This window comes from Panthera tigris, chromosome F2 (assembly GCF_018350195.1).
Source record: "Panthera tigris isolate Pti1 chromosome F2, P.tigris_Pti1_mat1.1, whole genome shotgun sequence".
NCBI lineage: Eukaryota > Metazoa > Chordata > Mammalia > Carnivora > Felidae > Panthera > Panthera tigris.
In genome coordinates, this window is record NC_056676.1 from 22,916,628 (window position 1) to 22,944,518 (window position 27,891).

Sequence of the window (27,891 nt, forward strand, 5' to 3'; positions counted from 1 at the left end):
GAACCTTTCCAGGGTGCTGTAAATTACCTTGCTTGCTCAGATTAACTCCAGTAGGCATTTGGCTGTCTCCTCTCTTCTTAGACAGCCATCTGCTTTTCTGGTCCCAGAATCTGGTGACCATCCCTTTTCTGCTATCTTTTTCTCTCTTGAGCCTCTTATCATTAAATTTTTTATCTTAAAAAAAAAATCCTTGAGCTGTAAGTTTATTGGGAATTGGGAGGCAAATATATGTTCAACCTGCCATGTTTAAATGAAAAAAAAAAAAAAAAAAAACCCTATTTAGGACCCTAATAAGGCTTCTGAATCCTTGTACCCTCTGGAAGTCTTTATCTTGCCTTCACACTTTATTGGTAGTTTGGCTGATAGAGAATGCTAGTTTTAAAATTATTTTCCCTTAGTTTTTGGAGGACTTATTCCATTAGACCTCAAGCATCCACGAATACTGATGAGATGTCCAGGTCTCTGTTTTCTAAACAACTTGAGTTATTTATATGAATGAACCTTCACTAGAATATTCTTAGAGGGTAGAACCAGTTTTGCATCGTTTTACGCATACCTAGATATGATGGCTACATTATTGCTGTTGGTATTCATGCTTAATTATTTATAGCAATCGCAAATAAAAACATCCCAAGAAAGATCGTAAAAAGAGAATAATGTGGTTATAGTTTACCTTGATCCTTTTTCTTTTTTTTTCCTCCCATCTCTTCTTTTTCATGCTCCCCTTCTAAGTGATCACCATTCCTAATTCTTTCCTTTGTCCTTCCTGAGTGGGTATACATATTTTTTGGTATATTTATTTTTGTTCAAATTACTTTCCACATACACTTTTGAAAATCAATCTGTTAAGTAATTCTACGATCTACACATCGTTGTAGAGTGTCTGTGGAAAGGACCCTAGCTGTATGATACTCACTGAGAAAGAATACTGAAGAGGTCTCAAATACTCTGATCTTTAGCTTTGAAAATTGAATTGTTGGTTCTTCTTTAGTCCCTTGGACTATAAGTTTCAGTCGTGAATTGTTTCCTTGGACTCTGCTAGAATTAATAACAAGCTTCTCAAAACCATTATTTAATACTTAAGTCTTCTAGCCTATGAAATTCTTCTCAAGAACAGAAATAACAAAAGTATAGTTCACTGTGGGGTGCCTGGGTGGCTCGGTCGGTTAAGCGTCTGACTTTGGCTCAGGTCATTATCTCACGGTTCATGGGTTCGAGCCCTGCATTGGTCTCTGTACTGACAGCTCGGAGCCTGGAGCCTGCTTTGGATTCTGTGTCTCCCTCTCTCCCTACCCCTCCCCCGCTCACACTCTCTCTCAAAAAATAAACATTTAAAAAAATAAAAAGTAAAAAGTGTACTTCACTGTGAAAGTAATAAATGGCCAGCACTAGAAACTAAATACATAAGGTGAAAAATGATTTTATACAACTCAAATATGTTAAATGATAGAACACATCCTGGAACTATAAATACAGCATAGCTTTACCGCTGATAGTCTTTATATGTATGCCTATCACTTCTGAAGGATTTTTTTTAATTTTGTTTTTGGTGAAATTTTGTTCATTCTCTGACCAGTCCAGAAAATTGGGGTATTTTCTAGTCAAACAAGTCAAGACCTCTTAAAAATGTGAACAGAAAGTTTATTAACTGGTATAAAAATTTTAAGTAACATTAAAATTACCCAGGAAAGCTTCAAAAATCTTGCTTTACAAATGTTAGAAATGGTCTTAAAATGTTAATACTGAACTTACAGCTTAAGTTTCCTAACCTTGATGAGACTCAAATTTTTTATTATTAACTTCTGAAGAATGTAATTTACCATAAAAACAACTCTGACAGTTAAATGAATATATAGTCAGAAATATTGCTACTCTCAGCATCAAATATCGAGGAATTTTTCCATCCCTAGTGATTTGCTATTGTCATTCTGTCATTACATGATAAGTACCAAGAAATACGTATTTTAGTAAATCATTTGTTAGTGAATAATATCTTATACAAATGAAACCGAAGAAGTTTGAATTTTAAGATGCCGTTCTCCAGAGAAAATATCCTAGGTTTAGAATTTGTTTCAAAATTGTGGAAAGGGCTTAGCTTTCACGGCTGTCTTTGACATCATCTGGCTTTTCATCACAGCTGAGTCTGGCTGAGAGGCAGAGATTCGGCTCTGGGGCTGCCTGCCGAGTGACCAGTCCTCCCGGGTCCTTCAACAAGCCACCTTGCCTCTGCTTCACTGGTTTGCCAATTATAAGATAAGAAGACTAATACTTCTCTGTGTATGTGTGAGAGCATCACATTTGTAATAAAGTCCACGTCTTCCATCATTTATACCTCTGCCTTCCACCCCAAACATAAGAAAATGTATGCTGTAGAAAAAAAGCAGTAAGCCTACCTTGATTAAACTTGAACTTAGTTTGAACTGAAATCTGAAAGATTATTTCAGTCAGCATCAAGTTTTAAGCCTTGGAAATCATCTTAGACGCTAATGGTAAAATTTTCGCACTCAAAGCATTGTTTCATCCGTTGGTGCCAAAATTCTCCTCGTGAAAGTTACCGCATTTAAGGAACTTGTATGGACCTAGAATGGACATGTGATTGGTCTTGTCAATTAACGAAAAACAATTTCTTCTTCAAAAAAGCATTTTTAACTTAGCTGCTGGTTTTTCATTACAAAATGCTTCCTAAATCTTAAACGACATGTCCTGTTGAAAATTACTTGTGACTATTTTCTTGAAATTATTCTTTCACAATTTATGGAATAATATATGGGCAATGTATATGTGACCGCGTGAATATACACCTGTATAACATATTTTAAAGTGAGAAGATTTTAAGAGATTACAGAATAGAAAGAAAGAATGCGACAAAGCATGGATACCTTAAATGACAATTTAACCCACCAATACATGGACCATGTTGTAGTAATTTTAGTGCAAAGAGACATGTATTTTGTGTTGTGTGGGCCACCTCTTGAATGAGACTGACTCTGCAGAAAGCCAAGGACCACAGGAGCCTCGGTGTAGCAGAAATGAAAATAAAGGCACTACGTATCTTCGGAACTGGCCCGTAAATTTTCTTTCTCTTCTTCAGAGTGTGGCAATGACATGTGTTCAGGGACTTGGGCCAAACGGTTTTTGAAGGTTTATGTAGCACTGAACATGACTTGGTAATATTTGGCATGTTTACAAACACATTCTGAAATATTTACATCGCCATCTATATAAAAATAAAGCTGTGAACAGCTGGACAAGAGCACTGATCTACTCGCCGAACTTTTTTCCAAGTTCCTTGACATCGAGGATTGCCAATTGCTTGCCAGTGGAGAGTTTGATTTCTGAAACGATATTTTGAAAATGGCAGTTACGCTAAAAGCAAACCAAAGAAAATTCTAATTTACAGAATTATAAATTGAGGGGTTTTGTTGTTGTTTAAAGAATGATCGTATTTGGAGTTTTGAAGTGCATGACAAATTGAAATTTAAAAAAACAAAGTGACCACAAACTGAGTTTCCCTTCTTTGGGTTCTGTCAAAGCAAGTTACAAATTCATCTCTATTTGAGGACACCCTCGTTGAGAGAGCAGTTTGAGGTTACCGTGTTCATTTCTCTCACTTGATCTGAATATATGAAGTGTTACACAGAGGAAAATGGCTCCCTAGTTCATGTATATTAAAATTAGAGGGCTCTGCCCAAATGATCTTTTGTAATCACCTCCAACTCTTTGATTCCATAATGAAAAAAACGGGAGAAGCGGGAAGAGGGAAGCCAGATTATTAAAATTATTTTTTTTTAAGGGCACTGGAAATTCAGCCAGGGTTCAAGGTACTTTATGGATACAAATTAAATTATAAGTTCATTTAAAGACAAAATATAGATGAGATATTCAGAAAAATTTAAGTCTAAATATCTGGTTTCTTACCCACTTTACTGCTCATGTCGTGTACTCCTTACAAAGGCTATTAGGCACAAGTGACTAATAAACATAAATTCAAGTTATTAAATATTAAAATACACCTTGGGAGTAATGACTAGCTGAGAAGGTTCGTATTTTACCTTCTAATCTGTACTTTTACCGGTTCCACCTGATATACTTAAAACTGTAATCTACGTGCGACCGAAGTTGGCCCTTGTCCGATAGCTGACCAGCATGAGGTCTACTCTTCTCTTGGTTAGGAATAGTGCCATTGGATTTAACTGATAAATGAGTACAAGACTGGGATAGATATTCAGGGTAATTAAATGTTTTCAGGGTCAATTCTTTTGGCCAATCCATAGGTTTCTATCAGTTTCTGATCGTGCAAACCTGAGTCCACCACCGTCTCAGGCGTGGTTTTATGACTACCCCACTGAGCAGTGGTTCTGAAACATCGCTGTGGGAGTGAATCATCTGGGCAGGGGTCAGCAAACCACAACCTATGGGCCAAATCCAGCCTACCTCTTGTTTTCGTGTGGTCTGTTAGTCAAGAATCGTTTTTTGTTGTTTGTTTTAAAAAGTCAAAAGAAAATCAAAATAATATATCATGACACAGGAAAATTATATGAAATTCGAATCTTCATGTCCACAGATACAACGTTAGAACAGAGCCAAGTGCATCTGTTCAGTGTCTGTGGCTGCTTCCATGCCACGATGGTAGTTGAGTAGTGAGACAGACCATACGGCCCCCAAAGCTGAGAGTATCTACTCTCTGCCAACTCCTGACCTCGAAGATTGTTAAAAATCCACCCCCAAAGACTCTGATTCCGTTAGGCTCACGTGGGGCTTGGGAATCCGTAGTTTTTAAATCAGCATCCAAAGAGGTTCGGATTCAAGTGGTTTTCAAAACACTGCTTTGGAGTGATCATGTTTTCAGTGGTCACTTGGCAGCATGGTCTGAACCAAGATCCAAATGTACCCATTCATCACTGATACAGAGCCTCTGAGTCCCGCAGTGTAAATGGGGCCCTGGATTCAGGAATTGCTAGACAGAAGATTCTCCTTACTTGGGTTTTGACTCCCAAATCATGCCCTGATTTGCTGTTCAGGACACAGGACAAATATCTCCAAATAAAAACCAGAAAGACCCTTCAGCGAATGTCTCACCCTTACCCATCCGAGTCCAGGCCATCTCCAGAACAGCGAAGGCTCACAGAGTTCATAGCTGGGGGTTGACAGTCCACGCACACCGTGTACCCCTCCCGGAGATACTGCATCCATCGAGTCAGGGGTCGGTTTTCCAGAGCACAGTGATGAGTCAATGACTCAGTCTTGAACTCCATACAGTATCTAGAGCCAAAACAAAAACAAAACCAAAAACCCACAAGAGTTTCAAGTGCTGTCATTAGCGGTAGCCTAATGCCGCAGAAAGTCTCAAGAAGCCTGCAGGCGCCGAGGATATGTGACAGACTGGAGAAGGTAGCGCCGGGCACTTTCCCAAGCTACGGCACCAGTCACACGATGCCTTGTCAAGCCTCTCATTTGCCGAACGAAGACGATGGGTGATGTCCGACTGGCAACCCCAGTGAAGTGTGTGGTGCTTTTCCAATCCATGGTCGAATGACCTGGTCAACGTGAATTTGCAGAAATTTGGATATCCCGTATCCCATCTAGTCTGACCACCAAATTGTGTGTAAAAAGCATATTTCCGTAGGAAAATGGCCCTCAATAACTTTGCTGATATCTTAGAGAATGATAGAAATCGAATAAGAACTGGCTTGAGCTTGAAAACACGTAAGCCCCCGGAGAGCTTGCCCTCGATGCCCCGAGCAGCACCCAGGCCTTTCTGGCCCCGCGGGCCCTCCCTACGCACCCCACCGGCTCACCTGCGTGATTGGCAATGACGGTGAGTTTAGACTCGAACCCAAGCATCACAAATTGGGCATCACAGATATTGGGCATCGCAGATAAAAGGAAATGGGAAGCGGAGATGTTTTTCTGTGACAGAGGCTCGTTTCGCCTTATGCTGAACTGTGGAAATCTCTGCGTGACTAGACTCCAAAAGCCCGGGGGGAGCATCCAGACATGGGTGAATATTTTAGAGCCTTGTACTAAAAAGCAACATGATTTTACAATTCTTCAGGGAAACAAAACATATTAAAACTCCTGCACGTTGCATTTTCAGTTCTAATTAAGTAAGCTACAATGGGCTAGTTTCTTATCCATGGAATTATGAGCTGTCCTAGGTTAGATGGAAAGCGACTGGAGAGTCTGCTTCAAAGAGCTTTAACAGTGCTAGGCCGTTTATTAGGTACCTTTAGGTCCTGAGGTAGGAAATTCTATGACGCAGCTTCAATCAACTTTCAACAGACAGCTTAACCCAGACGTCTCTTCATTATTTTCTCATTAAATTCTCCTAACAACGCCATGTGGTAGGCATTAATATTCTCATTTTTCAAGAAGAAAAACCGAGGTGGGACAACATCTCCAAGGTCTTACGGCTAGTGAGTGGCCGTGTGGAGGTCTGAACATACAACTGTCTGGTGTCCCTATGCTGACAGCTGAAGAGCAGACTGCAAGTAGGCCCAGAGCTCCCTCCCACCCTGTGCCTTCCTTCTTGATAAAAATCCTCAGAGCTGAGGTGTGGGCCACATTCAAACACATGGGTGCTGGTGTCTGTGTTCCCATAATGACTACAAGAGGAACATCCTTAGTATGATTGAGAAAGTGATATCCTCATTTTATATAGCATGTTTCTTGTTGATCAGACCTCAGAGACAAATCTTTGCAGCCCCACAAAAACAGGGCCCAGCCCTGTGGTAAAGAATCACATTTTATCCAGAGTCAAAGAACAAGTAACAGAAGAAAACCCATCACACCTACTTGACCTTTATGGGCTGACTTGACCATACACTGGAAAAGCAGTAGCTGAAAAACTCAACCCAAACAATACAAAACAAAAACAGCAAATTACCCGCTGTCCTCTGTGTCTGTAGACCACTGTGGAGATGTAGATTGTCGTGTTCTCTCCTTGTTGAATGCAGAGGTAGTTATGAAGGCAGGGACTAGAAAAGAGAGAATGGCATTGCACACGTGCAGCCTAAAGCCCTCAGAATGACCTTTCCCAAACTTGGCGTCGGTCCTATCGAGACCCCCCCATCCCTAAGTACAAAGGTCCATGGCACATTACCAAGGACTGAGACGAGGCCAAGGTACAGTGTCCCCAGAACCCAGCTCAAAGACTGTGTGCACACAGACGGGCAGCTACAGGCAGGCTTGTCCACGGTAACAGGTGACACTGTGTGAAAAGGGGGCCAGGGGTAAAAAAATACAAGAGGAAGCCATAAAAGATGCAGAGGAAACCAAGGGGGAAAAGGGAGAGAAGGGTTTTTTTTTTTTTTTTTAAATGAAAGGAAGAAAAATAGAAAAGGGAAAGATAGGAAGAACAAAGTAAGGGAAGAGGAGGAAGAAGACAAAAGAGAGAGAAAGGGGGATGTAAGGAGAAAAAGAGACAACCAGAGAGAGAGGAAATGTGAAAAGGAGAAAATGGAAGTAGCAGAGGCAGGAAATGTAAGTGCCCCCCGGGTCTCTGCAACAGCAGCCTGGAAGCCTCGCTGCCTGCCCCATGGTCTCAGAGTGACTGCCTAGTGCCGGCCAGCACATCGTCCTCCTCATGCCAACCCTCAGCCTCGGAGAAGGAAAGTCAGTTTGGCCCTCTCCTCCTTCCTGTCCCCAACCCCAACCCAACTCAATGCTCTAGACAGGAGGGAAGAAAGGGAGCCAGGAATCCTTGCCTCCCACCTCTGCTCTCTTCTTTCACTGATTTTGTTTGTGCGTCTCCTTCCTATTTGCTGCTAAGTGTGGGGAGGCATCTGTTCCTATGTACAGTATAGCACCTGGAGATAACCTCCCGATGCCGCTCTGCTGTCACCTCAAGAAAGACAAGGCTTTGCCCTTTCCATCCCTGTGGCCCTCACACGTTTACGCACTTAGCAAGCATGAAGGCAACGAATGGTGGCTTGGTGGGTGAATGATGTCACAGAATCGCCAACGAGATACACAGATCCTACTTCCCTGTGGTCTTCTGTTCCCACACTGAGCCTTGCGGCTGAGATGGCTCAACAATCCTTCCTCCCTTTCGTTTCAGAAACTGGACCATCCCAGGAAGGGCAGACACCAGCTGATGTTGGCTTGCGCGATGCCAGAGTCATCGTGAGCAAGCTGGACGAGGGTACCAGCTGGAAAATAGATGCCTCCAGCCGACATGCTCATTTTACCTGGCTCCTTGTTGCCACAAGATGGCAGCCCTAATTCTTTTTTAGATTTTCTTAAGGAGGCTTTTTCATGTTACTGGGGAACGGAACGCAGGAGTGGCCTGATACCTGGTGGCCTTTTCCTCCTACGAGTTGCCGGTATTGTTTGTGTCCTGGGTGCTTTGGTGCTCAATCTCTTCAGTCCCATCTAGCGTGAGCCCTCAGAGTCTCAGCTGTGAAGCTCTGTTGCTGCGCTAACGTGTTTCATTGTTTTCCAGAGAACACGCCCCACTTTCTAAATGTGACCGTGGCTTTGGAACTTCCAAAATCCACGGAGAGAATTGAAAAGAACACGTAAGCGCGTGTATGTTAGGATCCTGCCGCCTCCCTCAGACCTCGTCATCCGAAACACGAACATCTGAAGGATGTTAGCTTTCCCACCGGTTGTTCCCGTTTCTGTCCTTCTGCCGTGTTTCCCAGGTTATTCAGTGAGTGAACGATTCAATTGCTGCTAAGTCCACGTGGCCTTGTACCAAACTATGACATTTTCGGGATGTGTTTCTTTAGCTCAAAACATTTATTTGATCTCCTCATTTGTACTGCATGTTTTATTACAAAAGTTCAAAGGCAATGCACCTAATATATAGCTGGGGGAGGGGGGCGCAGGGAATGAGGTTAGGAAGGAGAGGGCAAGAATAGGACTATAATATCTGATATCAAATCCTTTAAAAAAGCGCTGTCATAATAATAATGATGAAAGTGAACAGTGACACCCTTCTAGGTTTCCAGGCATAATGCTGAGCACCTTTCATGTGCTAATGCCTTTGACTCTTACAACAGCCCTCTGGGATAGGTGCTATTATTTCCCCCATTCCACAGATGGGGAAACTGAGGCACAGAGAGGCTGAGGAGCGTGTTTAAGGCTCCCGTCTAAACATGGCAGGGTCAGGCGGTGTCTCCGAACCCACGCTGTCACTGCCTGGAGACTAATGTCATGTGGATCACAAGGTTTCACTATTTTATGCAGCATATTTCCTATGAATTGCTTACATTCTGCTTTATTTTCCCTTTCCGTCCCTAATCGCTATCTTTAACATGAAGTAACCTTTAAAAGAGGAAAAGAGGGGGCCCCGGCTGGCTCAGTAGGTTGAGTCTCCAACCGACTCTTGGTTTCGGCTCAGGTCATGCTCTCACAGTTCAGTTAGTGAGTTCGGGCCCTGAGTCGAGCTCCTCTTGAACAGTGCAGACAGAACCTGCTTAGGATACTCTCTCTCTCTCTCTCTCTCTCTCTCTCTCTTTCCCTCTATGCCCCTCCCCCGCTCACACTCTCTCTTTCTCTCTCAAAATGAATAAACTATAAAAAAGTAAATAAAGAGGAAAGGGGACTTGGTGAGCCCTTTTCCGAGTCCCCTCAGGCCCCAGGAGAGAGGGAGGGGTGGTGTGGGAGTTGTGGCCCTGGAGGGGTGGGGCAGGCTCACGGCACAGATTAACGCCTGCTAGGACAGCACCTTGTATGCTTACAGCCTGCTTATTTACAAAGTACCTTCTCCTCATGTGTCACTGGTCTTCACAAAAGCTTTATACAGAGAGGTGCCACGAATGAGGTGCTCTCGGCAGAAAACTGAGGCTCAGACAAGTTAAATGAAGGGAAAATACGTAGTAAATGATGAAGCAAGAACCCCAACACAGGAGATAGCTTCTGGTTCTTAAGATCTACCGTCCACATTCAGTGTCAAACCTCTGAGGGTATGACCCATCATAAAAGCAAGCCAGTGGGGCACCCGGGGGGCTGGGTCGGTTAAGCGTCCGACTTCAGCTCGGGTCATGATCTCACAGTTCGTGGGTTCAAGCCCCGCATCGGGCTTTGTGCTGACAGCTCGGAGCCTGGAGCCTGCTTTGGATTCTGTGTGTGTGTGTCTCTCTCGGCCCCTTCCCTGCTCATGCTCTTTCTCTCTCTCAAAAATAAAAAAAACATTAAAAAAATTTTTTTTAATAAAAGCAAGCCAGTAACTCTGGGACTTGTCTCTTCTGTGTCCTAACCCCTCAAGACCTGGGCTTGGTTTGGTGGCACATTTTGCAGACAGGGGGCACTTTCTCCCCACATGAGTCTTCAGAAAATAGACCAGGAGCCAGATTGCCTGGAGGTCTCTGACCCAGCACCGCTTTTTAATATTAATTTAATTTAATTTCCATTACTTAAGAGTGGTAAGTAATTTAGAAATTATTTTTGCCTTCAGTTCCACTGCAGCTTACGTGTGGAAGAACGTAGCCGGGTGCCCGGGGACAAAGGCTCTCAATAAAAGCTAGTTCCCCCTCCTTTCCCCTTCCTGGCAACAATATTCAAATGTAATAGAGTCTTTGTTAAGAGGCTCTTTGCCAACTTTTCTGGCATCCTTTCAGCCTACCATTGTTCGGTTTTATAACAACTCGACTTCTAAAAGCGTGGCGCGGCACATACTTACTTTGAACATGAAAGTAAATTGAATTTGCTTAGAAAATTTCATAAAGTCCTCTGACACAATGGGGTGTCCCCAAAGCAGGCTTAGAACCACTGGTCTGTAGGTACAGTGTAAACGAGGACAGAAGGAGAACATGACAAAACACCAGCCTGGACACATACAGGTTATGATACACATCGATCTCCTTTCAGAAGGAGTCCATATGTACAACTAATACAATCATATGGCTTTTTGGATTTGTTTTTATGATAAAAATATAGTCAAGATATGCATTAAAGGAAACGGGAAAAATTCAATAGCTACTTAATCTTCATTAATAAGAGAGCTTCAGGGATGGGGTTTCATTCACTGGCCTCACAGGGCCTCCCTATTTCTACTCATTTACCAGAACCTGTAATTGCAATTTTATTTTATTATTATTTTAATGTTTATTAATTTTTGAGAGAAAAACAGAGCGGAAGAGGGAGACACAGAATCCAAAGGAGGCTCCAGGCTCTGAGCTGTCAGCACAGAGCCCCAACGTGGGGCTGGAACTCACAAACCATGAGATCGTGACCTAAGCTGAAGTCGGACCCTCAACTGACTGAGCCACCCAGACGCCCCTATTTTATTATTATTTTCTAAAATTTTTATTTATTTATTTTGAGAGTGAGAGAGTGCATTGGCAAGTGGGGAGGGGCAGAGAGAGAGAGAGAGAGAGAGAGAGAATCCCAAGCAGGCTCCATGATGTCAGCACAGAGCCCCATACGGGGCTCGTTCTCATGAACCATGAGATCATGACCTGAGCCAAAACCAAGAGTTCGATGCTTAAATGACTGAGCCACCCAGGAGCCCCTATAACTGCGATTTTAGCTCTAATGATAACAGGAACAGCAAAGCAATATCAGGAAGAAAAACCCTGGGGCCCCTGGGTAGCTCAATCGGTTAAGCATCCGACTCTTGGTTTCAGCTCAGGTCACCGTCTCGTGGTTTGTGGGATGGATCCCCGCATCGGGTTCCATGCTGTCAGGGAGGAGCCTGCTTGGGATTTACTCTCTTTCCCTCTTTCTCTACCCCACCCACCCCCGCTCAAAATAAATAAATAAAACATAAAACTTTCTCTCAAAATAAATAAATAAACTTAAATTGTGTTTTGTTTTGTTTTTTTTTAAGAGGGAAAACCCCACAGGATTTAGAGCCCTGAGATCCAGGGTTAGATTCTGGAAGTCCTTCACAAATGCTGTCACCTCCCTGAGCTCCAGTGTCCTCTTGGTTTCGGGGATAATGATGCTATTCTACCTCCAAGGTAAGCAGAATAATGGCCTTTCAAAGGTGTCCACATCCTAATCTCCAGGACCCGTGAGAATATTATGTTATTTCATCAAGAAGAAGGAAAGTTGCAGATGGAATGAATGGTCGACCTTAAAATGGGGAGATTATCCTGCATTTTCTAGATGGGCTGAATCACAAGAGTCCTTCAGAGAGGAAGTCGGAGGACGTTACTACAAAAGGAAGCACAGAGAGATGCAATGCAGCTGGTTGTGAAGATGGAAAAGGGGGCATGAGGAAAGGAATGTGACAGTCTCTGGATGATGGAAAATGCAAGGAAATGGATTGATTCTCCCCCAGAGCCTCCAGAAAGGAACACAGCTCTGCCAACACCTTGATGTTAGCCCAGGGAGACCTGGGTTGAACTTCTAGCCCACAGAGCCCTAAGATAATAAAGTTGTGCTGTTTTAAGCCACTAGGTTTGGGGTAGTTTGTTACAGTAGCCACAGGAAACGAATAGGCTCGCCTACAGGATTGCTATGAACACTGAATCAATAATGTCTATAGGAGCTCTCTGCTGTGAAAATGTGAGGGATTGCTACTCCATGCACCAAAGGCTCCCGCTCTGTGCATAGAGTCTAGTAGGGCGCGGGGCATAACAGGTGACAACGCAGCAGGACGGAGAGCCCCCGGGGGAGGTGGGTGCTCCTTCGCCACGTTTCCACACCAATCTGAGCATTCTTCTATCATGGCACTTGCTCATCACCCTGAGTTACAATTAGCCGTGATATGTTTGTTGTTCGAGTCTGTTTCTCCAGACCCCAGCACAGTGCTGGCTGTTGTTAACGCTCAGTGGATCTTAAATGAATGCATAGGAATCACGGTGACACAGGGCTTAGGGCAATCCACCAAATTTGATTTTCATGTCTCTGCTCTCATTTCCCTTTTGTGGCCCATCATTTTCCAAGGTGTATTCCACAGAACACTAATGATTCACTGAGATCCCCTTGGGAAAAGGGTCATTAATTGTTTTTAAATTTTTTAAATGTCTATTTATTTATTTTTTAAAGAGAGCGAGCAGGGGAGGGGCAGAGAGAGAGAGAGAGAGAGAGAATCCCAAGAAGGCTCCATGCTGTCAGCACAGAGCCTGATGTGGGACTCGATCTCACAAGCTGTGAGATCATGACCTGAGCCAAAATCAAGAGTCGGAGACTTAACCCCTTAACCGACTGAGTCACCCAGGCACCCTGGAAAAAGGGTCATTTATTGAAATAAGGGGGGAAAGCAGCCCATATCGTATCTCCCTCTTACAGAATGAAAATGGTCATTAGCATAATAAAGCCTCTGAGAAGTTCTTCCATAGAGAAAACTGTCCGATTTATCCCACATTTTCCTGACCTACACCCTATTTTGCATTGGCAAGCTTCTGCCTTCAGGAAAGTGTCATTTAAGTGATCCAGCCATGAGTCGGGACTCAGGGAAGAACCACTAGCCATACTTGGGCGAGAGCAGTGGTTCTGGAACCTCGGTGAACAGCAGAATCCCCTGCAAGCCTTGTTACAAGCACAGTGCTAGGCCTGGCTCCAGCCATTCTCATCTAGTGGGTCTGGGTGGGGCCCTGGGAACTTGCATTTCCAACAACTTCCCAGGTGAGGCCGATGGGGCCGGCTGGAGACCCCACTTTAGGAACCACCAGACTGGAATATTTGAGGAGTCCTGTCCCCCCTGACGAGCTTGTGACAGCAGTCATCATTTCTAAGACATTACAACAGGAAAGTGCATCTCAAGGACCAAAGTAGGGCTGCAAACGCCAGTGCCCCTGGCCCAGGTAGAGATTTTGCCTCTCTTCCCAAACTGGATTTCACCTTACCTTAGTAGGAAAGGAGGCCACTGAGTCCAGATTTCTCCTGTTGGTGTTAGTTCAAAGTCACGAACACTTTATGGGGAGTCACATATGAAGACTGCTGTTTTAGAAAGTCCTCTTACTGGAGTTCGGTGGGAGGGGTGGGAGACAGGGAGAGGACATGAGGAGGAGGACAGGCCTGTGGGCTGTGCCAGAGGACAGAGGAGCAGCCACCTCCAGGCAGAGAGGAGACCCCCAGGGGGCAGGGGGGCGGGCTCAGTGCTCCCTGGTGCCCTTGCTCCATGTTCCATAGCCTTCCCTTCCCTGGCCTTCCTGTCTGTCTTCCTGTGACCTGAACTAAGCCGAAGAGATACGGAGAACCGGGCTTCGAAGCGGTCTGTGGCAGCCTGGTGAGCACTGAAGGGTCAAATGTACTTCAGAAATACTTTCTACCAGCCAAACCCTGTAAATGAGCAAAGTGGCTGCTTTCCTGATACACCAGCACTAGGTTTTAAGAGGCATTCAAAAAATCAGTAATGTCCTAGAGCGACTTCCTCCCTGAGCATTTTCTACAGTGCTTCTGCAGAGCTCACGAGCTGAATGTGGTTTTGTTCCATGACCGCATCTGTGAACGCTAAACTATTTCCCTGGGAGTCGAATCTGACTGCCGCCCTGGCCCTTCCGCTACCCACTCCTCTACCAGACCAATAGTTTCTTTTCTTTTCTTTTCTTTTTTAATATTTATTTATTTATTTTTGAGAGAGAGAGTGTGAGCAGGGGTAAGGGCGGCGGCGGGTGGAGGGGGTGGGGGAGGGACAGAGAATCCCAAGCAGGCTCCGTGCTGTCAGCGCAGAGCCTGATGTGGGGCTCAAACTCAGAAACCATGAGATCAGGACCTGAGCCGAAACCAACAGATGGACACTTGTCTGACTAAGCCACCCAGGCGCCCCCAGAGCCATATTTTCAAATCACAGCTCTGACCACAGCAGAAAATGCTACAGTGGCTCTTAAGATAAAGACCAAAATCCTAAACAGGGAGTTCCGGGGCCCTGTACTGAGGGGGGTGTCAGTACAGATGCTTCTTCTCTCAATGCCAGCCTCACTCTCTGTGCTCCCCAGACTCTGGCCTTCAACTTCTCAGATGGGCCTTGTGCTTCCCCATATTATACAAATGAGCCAAAGAGGGTCCCTAGGTTGTTCACTTCCTCACAGCAGGCTGAGACCTGTTAGCTCCAAAGCCTCCTGGCAGCAAACTCAAATTTTTATGCATCCAATGGTTTTTAAAAAGTGCCAAACAAGCAGATTTTTAGCCATTTAGGCCCTGCCTGCCTTTCATACCCTGTGAAACTACAGCTGGCACCTGTGGGCCATTGATGAGCTTAAAACCTTGTAGATGTAAGACCCCAAGCTGCTCCCACCCTTACTCTTTGAAACTCTGCCCCCAGACACTCCACATCATGCTGGAGTTGACATCACTTAGACACAGAGCCCTGGCGGATTCCTCTTCTCCCTTTTTGGATGGTGGTTCCCACAACAAAACCTCTGCACTCCCCCTTCTCCTGCAACACTGTCCAAGCACTGCCTGATAAAGCTTACTGCCTATTACCACCTCTTGTGGTCATTTTCCCTAGATCAATCCCCAAATCCCTTGAAGCCCCTATACCCGATATCTGGTTCACCATGCCAGTCTCTGCCTGGAAAACTCTAGGCTTCTCAGCCTTACCTCCCCATACTTAGGGAAGTCCCTTCCCCTCCCCCTCCTGTGGTTCCCCTCCTCCTCCAAGACCAGAACATCTCTCTTGCTCAGAACATCTCTCCCTTGTTTGGTTCCAGTTGCACCAAATTGCAGCTGTAATTTTCTGGGATTACTTTCCTAAGATCATCTGATTATCATCTTCCCCTGCCACCAGACTGTGAGCCACAGGACAGCATGCTCCAGGCCAGCGTATGTCACCAGCGTAGCCCTGGCACCAAGCCCAGTGCCTGGTATCAGGTAGACTCTTAATAAGTATTTGTGCATAGAATGAAAAAAAGGGCCAAGATGGCTTGATGAGGCCATCAAACGTTGGCCTCAACGTATGACGTTGGCATAAAAACGTCCAGGTTCCTATGAAAAACATACGATCTTTGTGATCCTGAGAAGGCAGTGTTTTCCCCCATCAGATGCAATCCAGATCAACACATGGTCGGTAGCCCTTTCGCTTATTTCTTTGTCCGCTTCCCATGACTCCCAATTCATTCGTGAGCCGACTTCCGGTCCCTCCATTGGCCACACCACCACCTGCATGATCTTGTCAAATCACAAATCTGATCACAACAGCCCCAATTCAGCCAGCTTGAGGGGAGAACTGGGGTTTTAGGAGGGTAATTTGACATTGTTGAGAAAGTAATCATTTTTCTACTACCTTCACACGTGTATGTTGAGTGTACCTGACTGAACAGGAATTAAAAGTGCAAGATGGATGGTTACCCTTAAGGGGCACTTACTCCAGTGTGAAACGCTGTCATGCTCCCTGAAGTCACCGCCTTGAGTTTGCTACAAACCACAGTGCACATGTCCTTTACCCGGAGCGCGCACAGAGAGGAAGGGGCCACCACTGGGTTACGAAAACACCGAGGGAGGGCGGCGTGGCCTAGGGCGGCGCCGATGCAGCTGACACTCATTCCTTTATCAAGCATTTCCCGAGCTTCCTGCCTACTCCGGGCGGACCGGCCCAGCCCACTGCCTGCAGCGCACGGAACTTTCCCCGCTCGGCTCAAGGCCTTTTACGGGACAAGACGTGGACAGTCACGACAGACAGCAAAGGCAGCCACCACCGCGAAAACCTCAGTACCGAAGGAGTGCCCGCAGTCCTGGCCCCGGGGCGTCGAGTAGTCCAGGCAGCCGGCTCTCTCTTCCAGGGGCGGGCAGGGCGCGCCGCCGTTCCGAGGCTCCTGCCGCACCGGGCGCCTCCGCACGCGGGCCGCCGGCTTGCACTGGTCCCCGCAGCCGCTCCAGGGGCTCCACTCCCCCACGATGCAAGGGCGAGCTGAAAAACAGCACGGTGGGATGGGACGCTCACCTGAGTGAACCCAGCGGCCTCCAGGCTGCTCCCGCCAACATCCACAGGCCAGTTCAGCCCACGCAGGCCGCGCGCTTTGCCTGCGCCCTGGAGCAAGGAGGGACACAGTCACAGCGGGGGCTCAGATGACATGGCCTCCACCAGCCCTGATGGTTAGCTGATAACCGGCACCTCTCGGTGGCGGACCGGCAGCTACTCTGGGATCCTGACCGTGGCTCTGAGCCAGGGACGCACCCCAGGTAAAGAGTGATGCCTGCCTTCGGATACTTCCTCATACTCCTTGGGCTTAGATAAGATCTTTGCTTCTGTTTTTCCTAGATTTTCATTTCATCCTCCCTTGCCCAGAACATTTTTATTGTAACAGCAGTACATGTTCATTGTAGAATACATAAAGGGGAAAAAAAAAAATAAAATTCCCAAGTCAATTCTTATCCCCATCGTGTGTCCCTAAGACAATGGTTTAGGGCCACACCAAGGGACCTCTACACTTGAGGCTTCTCTTAGGTGCTCTACTATCGTCCTTTATGCCTCTTAGACCCCAAAACTGTGAGGGCTGGAGTTTAAGGAAGAGCAACCAGAACCCACAGAAGTAAATAGTATTCATGGTCACGCATGACGAAGCAGAGTCGGGGGCAAGAATTTGGCTGTGGGGACAATGCTCTGGCCAGGACCGGAAAATCAATGCGGTTGTACATTTAACTTTCCCATTTGAAGTCCTAATGAAACTTTTAAAAGGACTCTAATGGGTTTTTAGGTGGCTTGAAACTGTAGCTAAGAAAAGAATAAGAAAACAAAAGATGTACCTATGAACTAGAGACGAAAACTCTTTCTTTCTCACAAAATGTGACCCACTTTCCCTACTATGTTCATACTTTCAAGCTTACAGCGTCTTCACCAAGAAAGCACTGTAACTTCTCTGAAATCTGGATTTGGAGTTCTCACAGCTTGTACTTGAAGACTAATTTGGACCCACAGTGCTCTCCAGTTGAGGGTTCATGGATGTGGGAAGACCAATCGTTCGGCAGCACATAGCTAACCCTGACACGAAAAGGGTCACATACAACATAAACATGTCAGTAATTCAAAAACTTCAGACTGCTGTAAAACATGCATTTATTCATCATCTAAAAACTCATAGGCACCACATGTCAAGTACCTAAGGGAACAAGAATGAGGCACATGACACTGGTTCCCAATACCTGCTACCCGCATATCCTTCAGAAAATCAGTAACAGTCCACTTCCTGCTCTGGTCATTTCTTGTGGATTCCTCCCCTTTTATTTTCACGATCCCGTGATTTAATTGGGCCATAGAGCTAGCGGGATTTAAAAGTCTGCCGGGCTAGGAGCTGAGAAGGACTCCTTCTGTCCGTAATTCTTCCAAAACTCTGTCACCCAAATCTCTTCATCCCTGAATCTAGTTAGTCTTGCCCTGATGTGTTGGCCTTGAACACTTAATAATGCACTTTATCTGTTTTTTTAAATTATTTTTTAGGGTTATTTATTTTGAGAGAGAGAGCGGGGAGGGACAGAGAGAGAGGGAGAGAGAATCCTAAGCAGGCTCCGTGCTGTCAGTGCAGAGCCCAATGTGGGGCTCGAACCCATAAACCATGAGATCTTGACCCAAGCTGAAATCAAGAGTTGGATACTTAACCGACCCAGACACCCCTAGTAATTCACTTTAAAAAACAAAACACTTGGGGCACCTGGGTGTCTCAGTCAGTTAAGCGTCCGACTTTGGCTCAGGTCATGATCTTGTGGTTTGTGAGTTCGAGCCCGGCGTCCGGCTCTGTGCTGACAGCTGAGAGCCTGGAGCCTGCTTTGGATTCTGTGTCTTGCTCCCTCTCTGCCCCTGCCCTGCTCACGCTCTGTCTCTCTCGGTCTCAAAAATAAATAAAACATTAAAAAAAATTTTTTAATAAATGAAAAACAAAACACTTATTTCAAAGATTAACATTGGACATCACTATAAAATAAAAATTTGCCATGGCATTAGCTCAGAATTTAGTGATCTGGCCTTGGTTTGAATACATGCTATCCATATTATAAAAGATGACAATGGGGACACTTTTCCGACTGAATTTAGTTTCCCGGTATCTCTTCAGCATTTGTGTCTCATGTGCAATGTTTAGTTTGACCCATAGTTAACGTCCTCAGATCACAGAGTCACTGAATCAGTCGTTGTTCCTGTCAGTTCAGGTTTGACTTTGGAAAACACTATGTCTCTGGTTTCCAATCCACTGGTTTCCAATCCATGACTTTAACAGCCTCATAAAGAAAACCAGAAAGTTCTGGGTCCTGAACATCATCTCGATGGCTTCATTGTAAGATAAAATGAAAAAAGTTCACCTAGTAAAAGTTCAGGACTAAAAAGGTGTTCCGCAAAATATTTTGAGTTGGAAGAGGAATCTGAGATATTTATTCCTATTCTGCACAAAAGATTATATTCATGATTAATTTGTGAGCTTTAAAAAAATTTTTTTTAATGTTTATGTATTTTTGAGAGAGAGAGACACAGAGAGACAGAGCATGAACAGGGGAGGGGCAGAGAGAGAGGGAGACACAGAATTCGAAGCAAGTTCCAGGCTCTGAGCTGTCAGCACAGAGCCCAATGTGGGGCTCGAACTCATGAACCTGGAGATCATGACCTGAGCCAAAGTCAGATGCTTAGCCGACTGAGCCACCCGGGCGCCCCTAATTTGTGAACTTTTGATTGTTTGGGTTGCAATTCATCATAGATCATGAGAGATCTTTGGTCACAGAGGCTAGGGGAAGTACGGGAATTTCTGACAGATTTGTCATTTCAAGTCATATATTACAACTGCATGACACAGGTTTCCTGTGAACTCGTCCATTAGTATTCACATCTATAGCCAGCATATCAAAATATTCTTTCTTAAAATCTGACTTTCTCAATCTTCACATTTCACTAGCTGTTACTGGAGGTCAACAGACCTGGCGAGCAACATGATCGTCTCTGACTCCAGGCTTGTCACAGCTTCCCAATGTCCTAATGGTTAGAGTTTAACGACATCATCCCACCCCTTGTACAATAAAACAAAGCTTAGGTTTAGTGGATGCCAGAATGCTGGGCAAGCCATTTTCTTTCTTCCTTTGTTTCAACTCAACTTAATATCCCGGTGGAGTTTGTCAGAAGCAGACTCTGACACATGGATTTGAATGCAAGTAACTTATTTGGGAGGTGGTCCCAAGGAGTGTAATAAGAACAGAGACAGAGAAGGAGACACCGAAGAGAACAGAGACATAGACCCGCTGCTTTAGGCCCAGTGGGCACCCCTGACTCCCAGCTCCCTACAGAGTGGGATAATGGATAGATCCAGACTCAAGGATTATCAAATCCTTTCTGAGGTACCGGCTAGTCCCCCCTCCTCGAGAGCTTTCTGGTTATCAGCTGTTCCTACCACAGCCACAGGGAGAATGGCCAAGAACAGTGAAGGGAGTTATATATTTCAGTAAGGAATCTGCACAAAAAAGAATTGAGCACATTTCACATGTCCTAACAGGAGTATCCAGTCATTTCCAAGTACAATTACCTTACCAAAGATACCACTAATCTTTAAAAATATAATAATAATAATAATAATAATAATAATAATAATAGTAAACGGCTTTTTAAACTCTCTTAATGGTTTGCTTTTGAATTTAGAATAAAATCAAACTCTTTGCTGTGGCCTACAAGGTGCTGTATGACCCAGCCTGTGCCCCTCCCCCACTCACCCGGAGTTGCCCCCCCACCCCCACCCCACCTCCACTCCAAGCTCCAGCCACGCTGGCCTCCTTGCACCAAACTCTGTCACACTCTGCAAGCTTGTTATGTGTTCCCTCTGCGGGGATTGTTCTTCCCACATTGGGCATGGCTGGGGTCGGTCCATTCCCTAGGTCCCAGATGAATTGTTTCCTTTTTTTTTTTTAATGTTTATTTTTGAGAGAGAGAGAGAGAGAGAGAGAGAGAGCGCGCACAAATGGGGGAGGGGCAGAGAGAGAGGGGGAGACACAGAATCCAAAGCAGGCTCCAGGCTCTGAGCTGTAAACACAGAGCCCAACATGGGGCTGGAACTCATGAACCGTGAGATCGTGACTGAGCCAAAGTTGGACTGTTAACCAACTGAGCCACCCAGGCGCCCCCAGATGAATTATTTCTTTTTCAGGGAGTCCTTCTCTGGCCAGTTTATCGAAGCACTCTCCCAGTGCCACCCCCAGCCTTCCACTTGCCACACCACAAAATACTTCCTCTCAGAGCTCAGTGTTCCCTGCTTTATAATATTTCAATGATTCATAATTATATAGCGTACATGTTTATTTATTGTATTTATTGTCATTGAGCTTTTCGTTTCATGCCTCGTGCTTGGTACTTGGTAGCTGCTCAATAAATATTTGTTGAATAGACGGATGGACAGACGGACAGACAGATGGATGAAATGGCATTGGACAAATTCGTCCTCCTTCCTAAACAATTTTCTGTGTTGAAACCGATTCTGGTTTGTTCATATCATTAGTTAGAAGCCAAAGAACTGACTCAGGCTCCAGAGTGGGAAGGAAAGCTGGTGGAAGGACAGGAGCAAAACCAGAAATTCCCATAGCCAAAAATATGGGAATTCTTTTTTTTTTTTTTTAAATGTTTATTCACTTTTTGAGAGACAGAGACAGAGTGTGAGCAGGGCAGGGGGCAGAGAGAGGAGACACAGAATCCAAAGCAGGCTCCAGGCTCCGAGCTGTCAGCAACAGAGCCCGATGCGGGGCTCAAACTCACCAACTGTGAGATCACGACCTGAGCCGAAGTCGGACGCTCAACCGACTGAGCCACCCAGGCGCCCCAAAAATATGGGAATTCTTAACCTGGGCAAGAGTTGTCTGAGCTCCGCTGGCAAAGGTGCCCCCAAAGGGTGTTGCTGGAAGGAGCTTGGTTTTCTGTGCCTTCAGGTTACGTAGCTCTTGGCTTCTCCTGGCAGCCGCTAGTCCTTCAAATCCTTTCAAATCCATTTATATCTCCTGTCAGTACCACATCTTGAAAATAACAAGCTTCTTTCATTTTATTATCAGTGGCATGGAGTGGTATTTCCTTTAATTTGATCCAAATTTCCCTCACTCAAGAATTTCAGAATATGGGGAAAAAATATCTATGTTTATCTTATCCGTGCGGCTCACGGACTTAACATTTCAGTGGTTCACCATCCCTCTAGCATGGACTTTTCAGGTTGATGACTCCAGCTGTCGGACCCATCTTTCTATAGACACTCTGCCCTCTCAGAATGACCCCTGGGCCTTCTCCAGACCCATTCACAGCCTTGGTGAGTGGGGGCACCCAGAACTAGACACGCTATTCTGTCTTAGGCACCAAAAGGTAACTAAAAAAAAACATATTTCTAATGTTTCTCTTGTTATGCTACACAAGCGCACATGAACACACACACACACACACACACACTGAGCTGACAGCCAGAGTCCTTCATTTCATAAATATAGTTTGGGTTATTTCTTCTTAATATAAAACCTTGCTCTTATTTTCATGCAGTATCTCCTTGGTTAATCACAGATCTGGCCCTGCCTGCTTGGCTCTTTGCCACCTAAAAGTTCAAGGCCACCCACGAACAAGTGCTTTCTTCCTCATGTTGTTAAGTTCAAATAGTCCTAGCCATTCCTGCGAAATATTCTTTTTAAAAAAAATTTTTTTAAATGTTTATTTCTGAGAAAGAGAGATAGAGTGTGAGTGGGGGAGGAACAGAGAGAGAGGGAGACACAGAATCTGAAGCAGTTTCCAGGCTCTGAGCTTGTCAGCCTAGAGCCCGGCGCAGGGCTCGAACTCACAAACTGTGAGATCGAAGTCAGAGCTGAAGTCAGACCTGAGCTGAAGTCAGACGCTTAAACAACTGAGCGACCTAGGCACCCCTGAAATATATTTGTAATTTACCCACAGCAGTACCATTACCACATAGCATTTGTTTCCTGACATTGTGTGGGAGAAAATTACAGCATCCCCTTTACCACACACACACACACACACACACACACACACACATACACACATCTCATAGTGACACAATTTTAAATGTCATAGGCCTTTCTCTCTCTCTTATATATATACCTTTTTCTGAGAAATCTTGTCAAATCTCTGAGGGTCAAATGAGACTACATTGCCCATGTTCCCATTTGCTCCCTACCCCACCCGCCCTGGAAAGCTCCAACAAAATGATCAAGTATTTTTTTTCATCTTGCATAAACCATTACCTGGCCACCAGTGGGTTTTTTCTTTCTTTTGAGACATTAACTGGTCAAGTTCACGAAATGCTAGCAAGACAATAAAAAGGACTGCCTCATTAGAAAAACAGAATTTTAGGGGCACCTGGGTGGCTCAGTTGGTTAAGTGTCTGACTCTTGGTTTCAGCTCAGGTCATGATCTCACAGTTTGTGAATTTGAGCCCCGCATCAGGCTGTGCACGGACAGCATGGAGCCTGCTGGGGATTCTCTCTCTCCCTCTCTTTCTGACCCTCCTCTGCTCTCTCTGTCTCTCAAAATAAATAAACTTAGAAAAATTTAAAAAAAAGAAAAATAGAATTTTATATACCATATAAACGCAGAATAAAAGGTATAGAAATCAGAAAGATAATTATGCTTTTACTGGGTAGTAAGTTTCCAGGGGAGTTGTTTTCTTCTTTTGTGCATCTCTGTATTTTCCAAATTTTCTGCAGCAAGCATATTTTTCAGTGAAGGAAGGAAAATGTTATTTTTGAAAGGACAGGTGGCTGGGGTAGATAACGTCCCCTCGGTGGAATGACGCTCAGGTTGTTCTGACAACCATGAGAGCTGTCAGGGGACTGTAAAGAGGGGCAGGACACATTGTTTGCCCATGAGGAGTGAGTCAAAGGAGAGAGAGGGCTCACTCACTCCACCAGTATTTATCTGGGGCCTACCCTGCAAAGTACACAGCTTCTCATAAAGCCTCATTTCTCTGAGGGTCCAGACATCATGTTTAAACATGTGGGCTCCAGACTCAGAGTTCCTGGGTTCAAATCTCACTCCATCACTTATTAGCCATATGCCTTAGGACAAATTGCCCAACCTCCCAGGGCTCTGCTTACCATGGTGGTGGGTCGTGAGACCTAAGTAAGAGTACAGCTATAAGGTGCCTGGCACAGCGTAAATGCTGGAGAAGAGCTGACAATTTCACCCTCCTGCACTGAACACCCAGGGCTGCAGCCCAAGCCTGCAAAGTCAAGTCATGTTGAATGCTGGCGCCAGGCTCTGCTCATTTTTCCTGCAGAGACAAAGGCAGGGGAAGCCACACGCTGTCTCTTGGGCCGCTATGGTTCCAGGAAAGCCTCAACTTTCTAAATCACCGTAGACTGTGACATCCTTTCCTTGGGTAAGCTTTGGAGCCCATAGTTTCAAGGACATTGCCCCTTCTCTTTCCAGTTATGAAGTCAGCAGATATGGGCCCGTTAGTTTCCTAGATTCCCCATAAGTCTAGGAGAAGAGACTGCCTCACACAGGCTACTCAATTTTTTTCCTGCTCCACTTGGGTTAATTATGACTCTTTCCTGAACTCGCTCCTCAAAAATCTACAGCCTACTGTTTCTGTGATCTTAGAATGCAGACTCTAGGACCCCAAGTGTGGTGAGCCTGATATCTAAGAAGTTCTTCCAGAGCAGGGTATAGATTTGTCCCTCCTCTACCTTTCCCACCCCTGGTCTCGCACAGCCAATGGAGAATTTTTCTATTCTTTTGTTGGGGGGGAGGATCAGTAATGGAGATATAGAATTGGTGTTGAAACCTATGCCGTCACCATAACGAGATTTTTCTGAGATCATTCATCTCAGAAATTTCTGGCAGTTCAGCAAATCCATAGGCCCAATAACTTATTTTTATTTTTACAAAGTAAAAAAAAATAATAACTTCCTATTTAGAAAGAGAAATTCCAGGATTTCATCTCTTAGCCACAGCAAAAAAAAAAAAAAAAAAAAAAAAAAAGTGTTTACAAAGAAGAAAAACATCAGAAAGAAGAGAAGTAAGGCATTCTTAGTTCTACAGACATGGCTCATTTTTGGTTCACATATAATGTAATTTCAGTCAAAAAGGTTTCAGACAGCATCATTAGGTAACATCACATGGGGTAAGGAGAAGAGATTCTAAGGGTCTTAATGGTTCTATGTATGTGGAGTGACTGGCAGGCCCTGAGCTGCTACACCGTGATGTATTTAGGAGTAAATAACAGCCATGCGCCACAGATGTGGCAGGTGGCAGCCTGAAATCAGGCACAGTGGGTTCAGATGTCACTGTGCTGCCCATTCACGTCCACTTAGCAATGGGGGAGCCCTGGGAAGGCCCCAGCTCCCTCATCTGTAAGCCGCTCCCACAGGCCCCGAGAGTCAGCACAGTTATGACGCTGGCATGGGGCTGAGGCACTGAGCATCTTAGCTCCGTGGTGCCCCTCTCACCCTCAGCTCTGCAGGGAGAGCAGGCTCCGTCTTCCAAGTGGCCCGCTTCCAACTGTCTCTATTTTCTTCCTCTTCTCCCAAGAAACTTCAGGCACAGAGAATTTACCAACTAGAAGCCTTTTAGGTCCTGTGTCTGCTTCTGCTCAGGCCTGCGAGGTTCTCCGCTAACTCCCTAGGGAAGGGCATAAGGCTGAGTATGCTTTTTAAGATTCTTTTGGGCCCCTTTCTTTGTCTGGTTTCAGTTCCCCATGCCCACTGTTCACAGCTCTTGCCCAGGCACCAAGTTGCTGTGATTTCTTTCTGAGCCCTTGCCAAGGTGATAAGGTCATCTCTTCTCTGCTCCTACGTACCCAATATATCCCCACTCCCAAATGACAGACTCTTTGTTTTAATATTTCTACCTCCTCGACCAAAAGTAAGGGATTTATTTGTGACCACGTACAGACAACTCCTCATAGCACTGTAAGGCTTCACTGGGAAGTTCTTCTCATGACTCTGGTCTGTCCTTCCCCATGCCTCTTCTGTGCCTGAATCTCTCCATATCTAGCTGCATTCACTGTCTGTCCTGCTGGCCAGGGCAGCCTCAGGGCCCCGCCTAGTTCCCGGCACAAAAGGCAGACACCCACAGGTAACTGCTGAATGACCATGTGATACTTTCCTGCTAGAATTCCTCTTCCCCTTCTAGAGACTTCTTGCTCATTCTCCAGGACTATGCTGGCACATTACTTCCTCTGGAAGGTCTTCTGAGTTTTTCCTTTCTTGCCTCCTGGATCCCTTATTTTGGCACTAAGCACGTAGCAGGTGGTTCGCAGGTGTAGTTCCCTGCTTGACCGTGAACTTGTAGGGAGCAGAGACTGTGTCTTCATCTTCTTTGTATCCCTGTGCTTACCACAGACTAGGGCACATTATCTGGTCTTCAGGATTTCTATATTTAAAACGTAAGTGAATCACTTGTGAGAAAGTGATTCTGCCATAGTGACAGAGGCTTTGCTTGAGGGACCTAGGAAACTGAGGCAAATGGGAGTTTTAGTAGGATGCTCTGCAGGGGCGGGGTAGGGCTGGGGACCCTGGGCACTACATTTCCTAAATAACTGACTCTTTACCTTACTTCAGTAGCAAAATACTGTGGCCTTGGAGCAGAAAAGGGAAAGAAGCTTATCAAAAAGAGAAGCCATATTCTCAAGTAAATCATTAGCTTTCAAGCAGGGTCAGGGAAATCTTAATGTTTTTCAATCGTGTTCCTTCAGTACCAGGTCTGGGTGATATCTTGCCACGGGCCAGTGGCCTCTTCCAGCAAGGCGGAGGCAGACAGCGCCCTCCCCCGGTTCCCCGAGGAATGACGCAGGCCCGCGGGTTACTCTCCCAAGAAGATGCGGAGGAAGTCACAATGTGGAAGTCCTTGAGGTCAAACCCTAACGTACACGAGGCATTTTGGGTGATGAGATTAACAGGAAACAAGGCTACTTTTATTTCTAGAGCTGGCTTCTCTCAGGAAAACCTTGTTCTTTAGAACCATACTCCCCATTTCATCTTTTAATTTAATTAAATCAACATCTATTGAGCCCTTAACCAGGGGCTGTGCTACTGAGGGAAATTTAAAGATGAAAAAGGCGGACCCTCAAGGAAAACCAGCAGGATTAAAATATAATAGGAACCCCCAGAGAAAACCCTTTATCATGCTAGATAGAGAAAATTGAACGCAAGGAGCAGATCAAACTCCTCTTATGAGAAAGGGGCTGTGCTACTTGCTGGAGTCTAGAGGTGAGGACAACTGTGGTCCTCCAAGAACTTGCTCTGCACAAGTACTCTACCGGGGCAAGCCCTTGGCTCTGAGCGGGAGAATTACACACCCCTTCCCTTATCACTTGTCACAAGTCACTTCAGATCCCTGAGGGTTAACAGGATGAAAATGGTGGAGCCTGGCCCAGGGGCATGCCGTTGGAACCTGGCATGCCATCTTCCCAGGTAGGAGGTGGCCCCACCAGACTGGGGTTCCTGAGCCCCAACAAGCTTCCAGGGGAACAGATGGCTCCAGGCCCTTCCATCTAGGTTCCGGTGGGGAGAGGTGCTTTGGAGTGGTTACGTCCATACGGAGAGCACTGCGGGATCCCTGGACACAGGTGTAGCTGAACGGAAGGGACTGGAGAATCTGTGCCTGGACACAAGGAGCTGGAGGACCCTAGGATGGAGGGAGCTAGATGTACCTGGGTGGAGGGGTCACGGGTAGGCCAGGCTAGACGGTCTGGACACGCCAGGATGGAAAGGGCTGGGGGGGGGGGTGTTCTGGCTCTGGGGCCGCGGTCCTTGCTGTGGGACCCTGTGCCCTTCGGCTGCTGGTGAAGGGCCGACGCCCCACCCTCGGCGCCGCCACCCACCTGGGCACGCCCTGGCGTAGTCGAAGCAGCAGTCCCCCGTGAGGCGGCAGGCTTGGTCGCAGAAGCACGTCCCGTAAACCCTGTCCAACCTCCAGCCACGCACGAAGCAGGCGGCGTCCCGGCCGGGGCAGCAGCGCCCCGCCTCGGCGCAGCCTGCCAGGGTCCCCGGCCACAGCCGCGCCAGCGCGCACAGCGCCATCCACAGGGTCCTCATGGCCAGAGCTCCGGGCGGCGCCTGCCGCGCCGCAGACCTTCGGAGCGAGCGGTGTGCTCCTCGGAGAGCGGC

At 45.8% G+C, this 27,891-nt stretch overlaps 2 protein-coding genes across 3 annotated transcripts in view; one reads left to right on the forward strand and one right to left on the reverse strand.

The window, feature by feature from the left end:
- TERF1 (telomeric repeat binding factor 1) overlaps positions 1-8,653 on the forward strand; it is a 49,862-nt gene extending 41,209 nt beyond the window's left edge. The window contains exon 11 of one of the 2 annotated variants that reach the window (XR_006212837.1): positions 8,444-8,653. The gene's annotated coding sequence lies outside the window, so the exon portion shown is untranslated. Of the gene's footprint in view, positions 1-2,137; positions 2,213-8,443 lie in introns of those variants that run through there. The other variant, XR_006212836.1, reaches the window with a different exon arrangement.
- Positions 1,621-27,891, reverse strand: SBSPON (somatomedin B and thrombospondin type 1 domain containing). Its single transcript, XM_042972812.1, has 5 exons — positions 27,606-27,891; positions 16,550-16,744; positions 6,887-6,977; positions 5,086-5,262; positions 1,621-3,335 (listed from the first exon to the last, which is right to left on the reverse strand). Exons 1-5 carry the CDS (start codon positions 27,817-27,819, stop codon positions 3,218-3,220), a joined length of 795 nt encoding a protein of 264 aa, XP_042828746.1. The 5' UTR covers positions 27,820-27,891; the 3' UTR covers positions 1,621-3,217.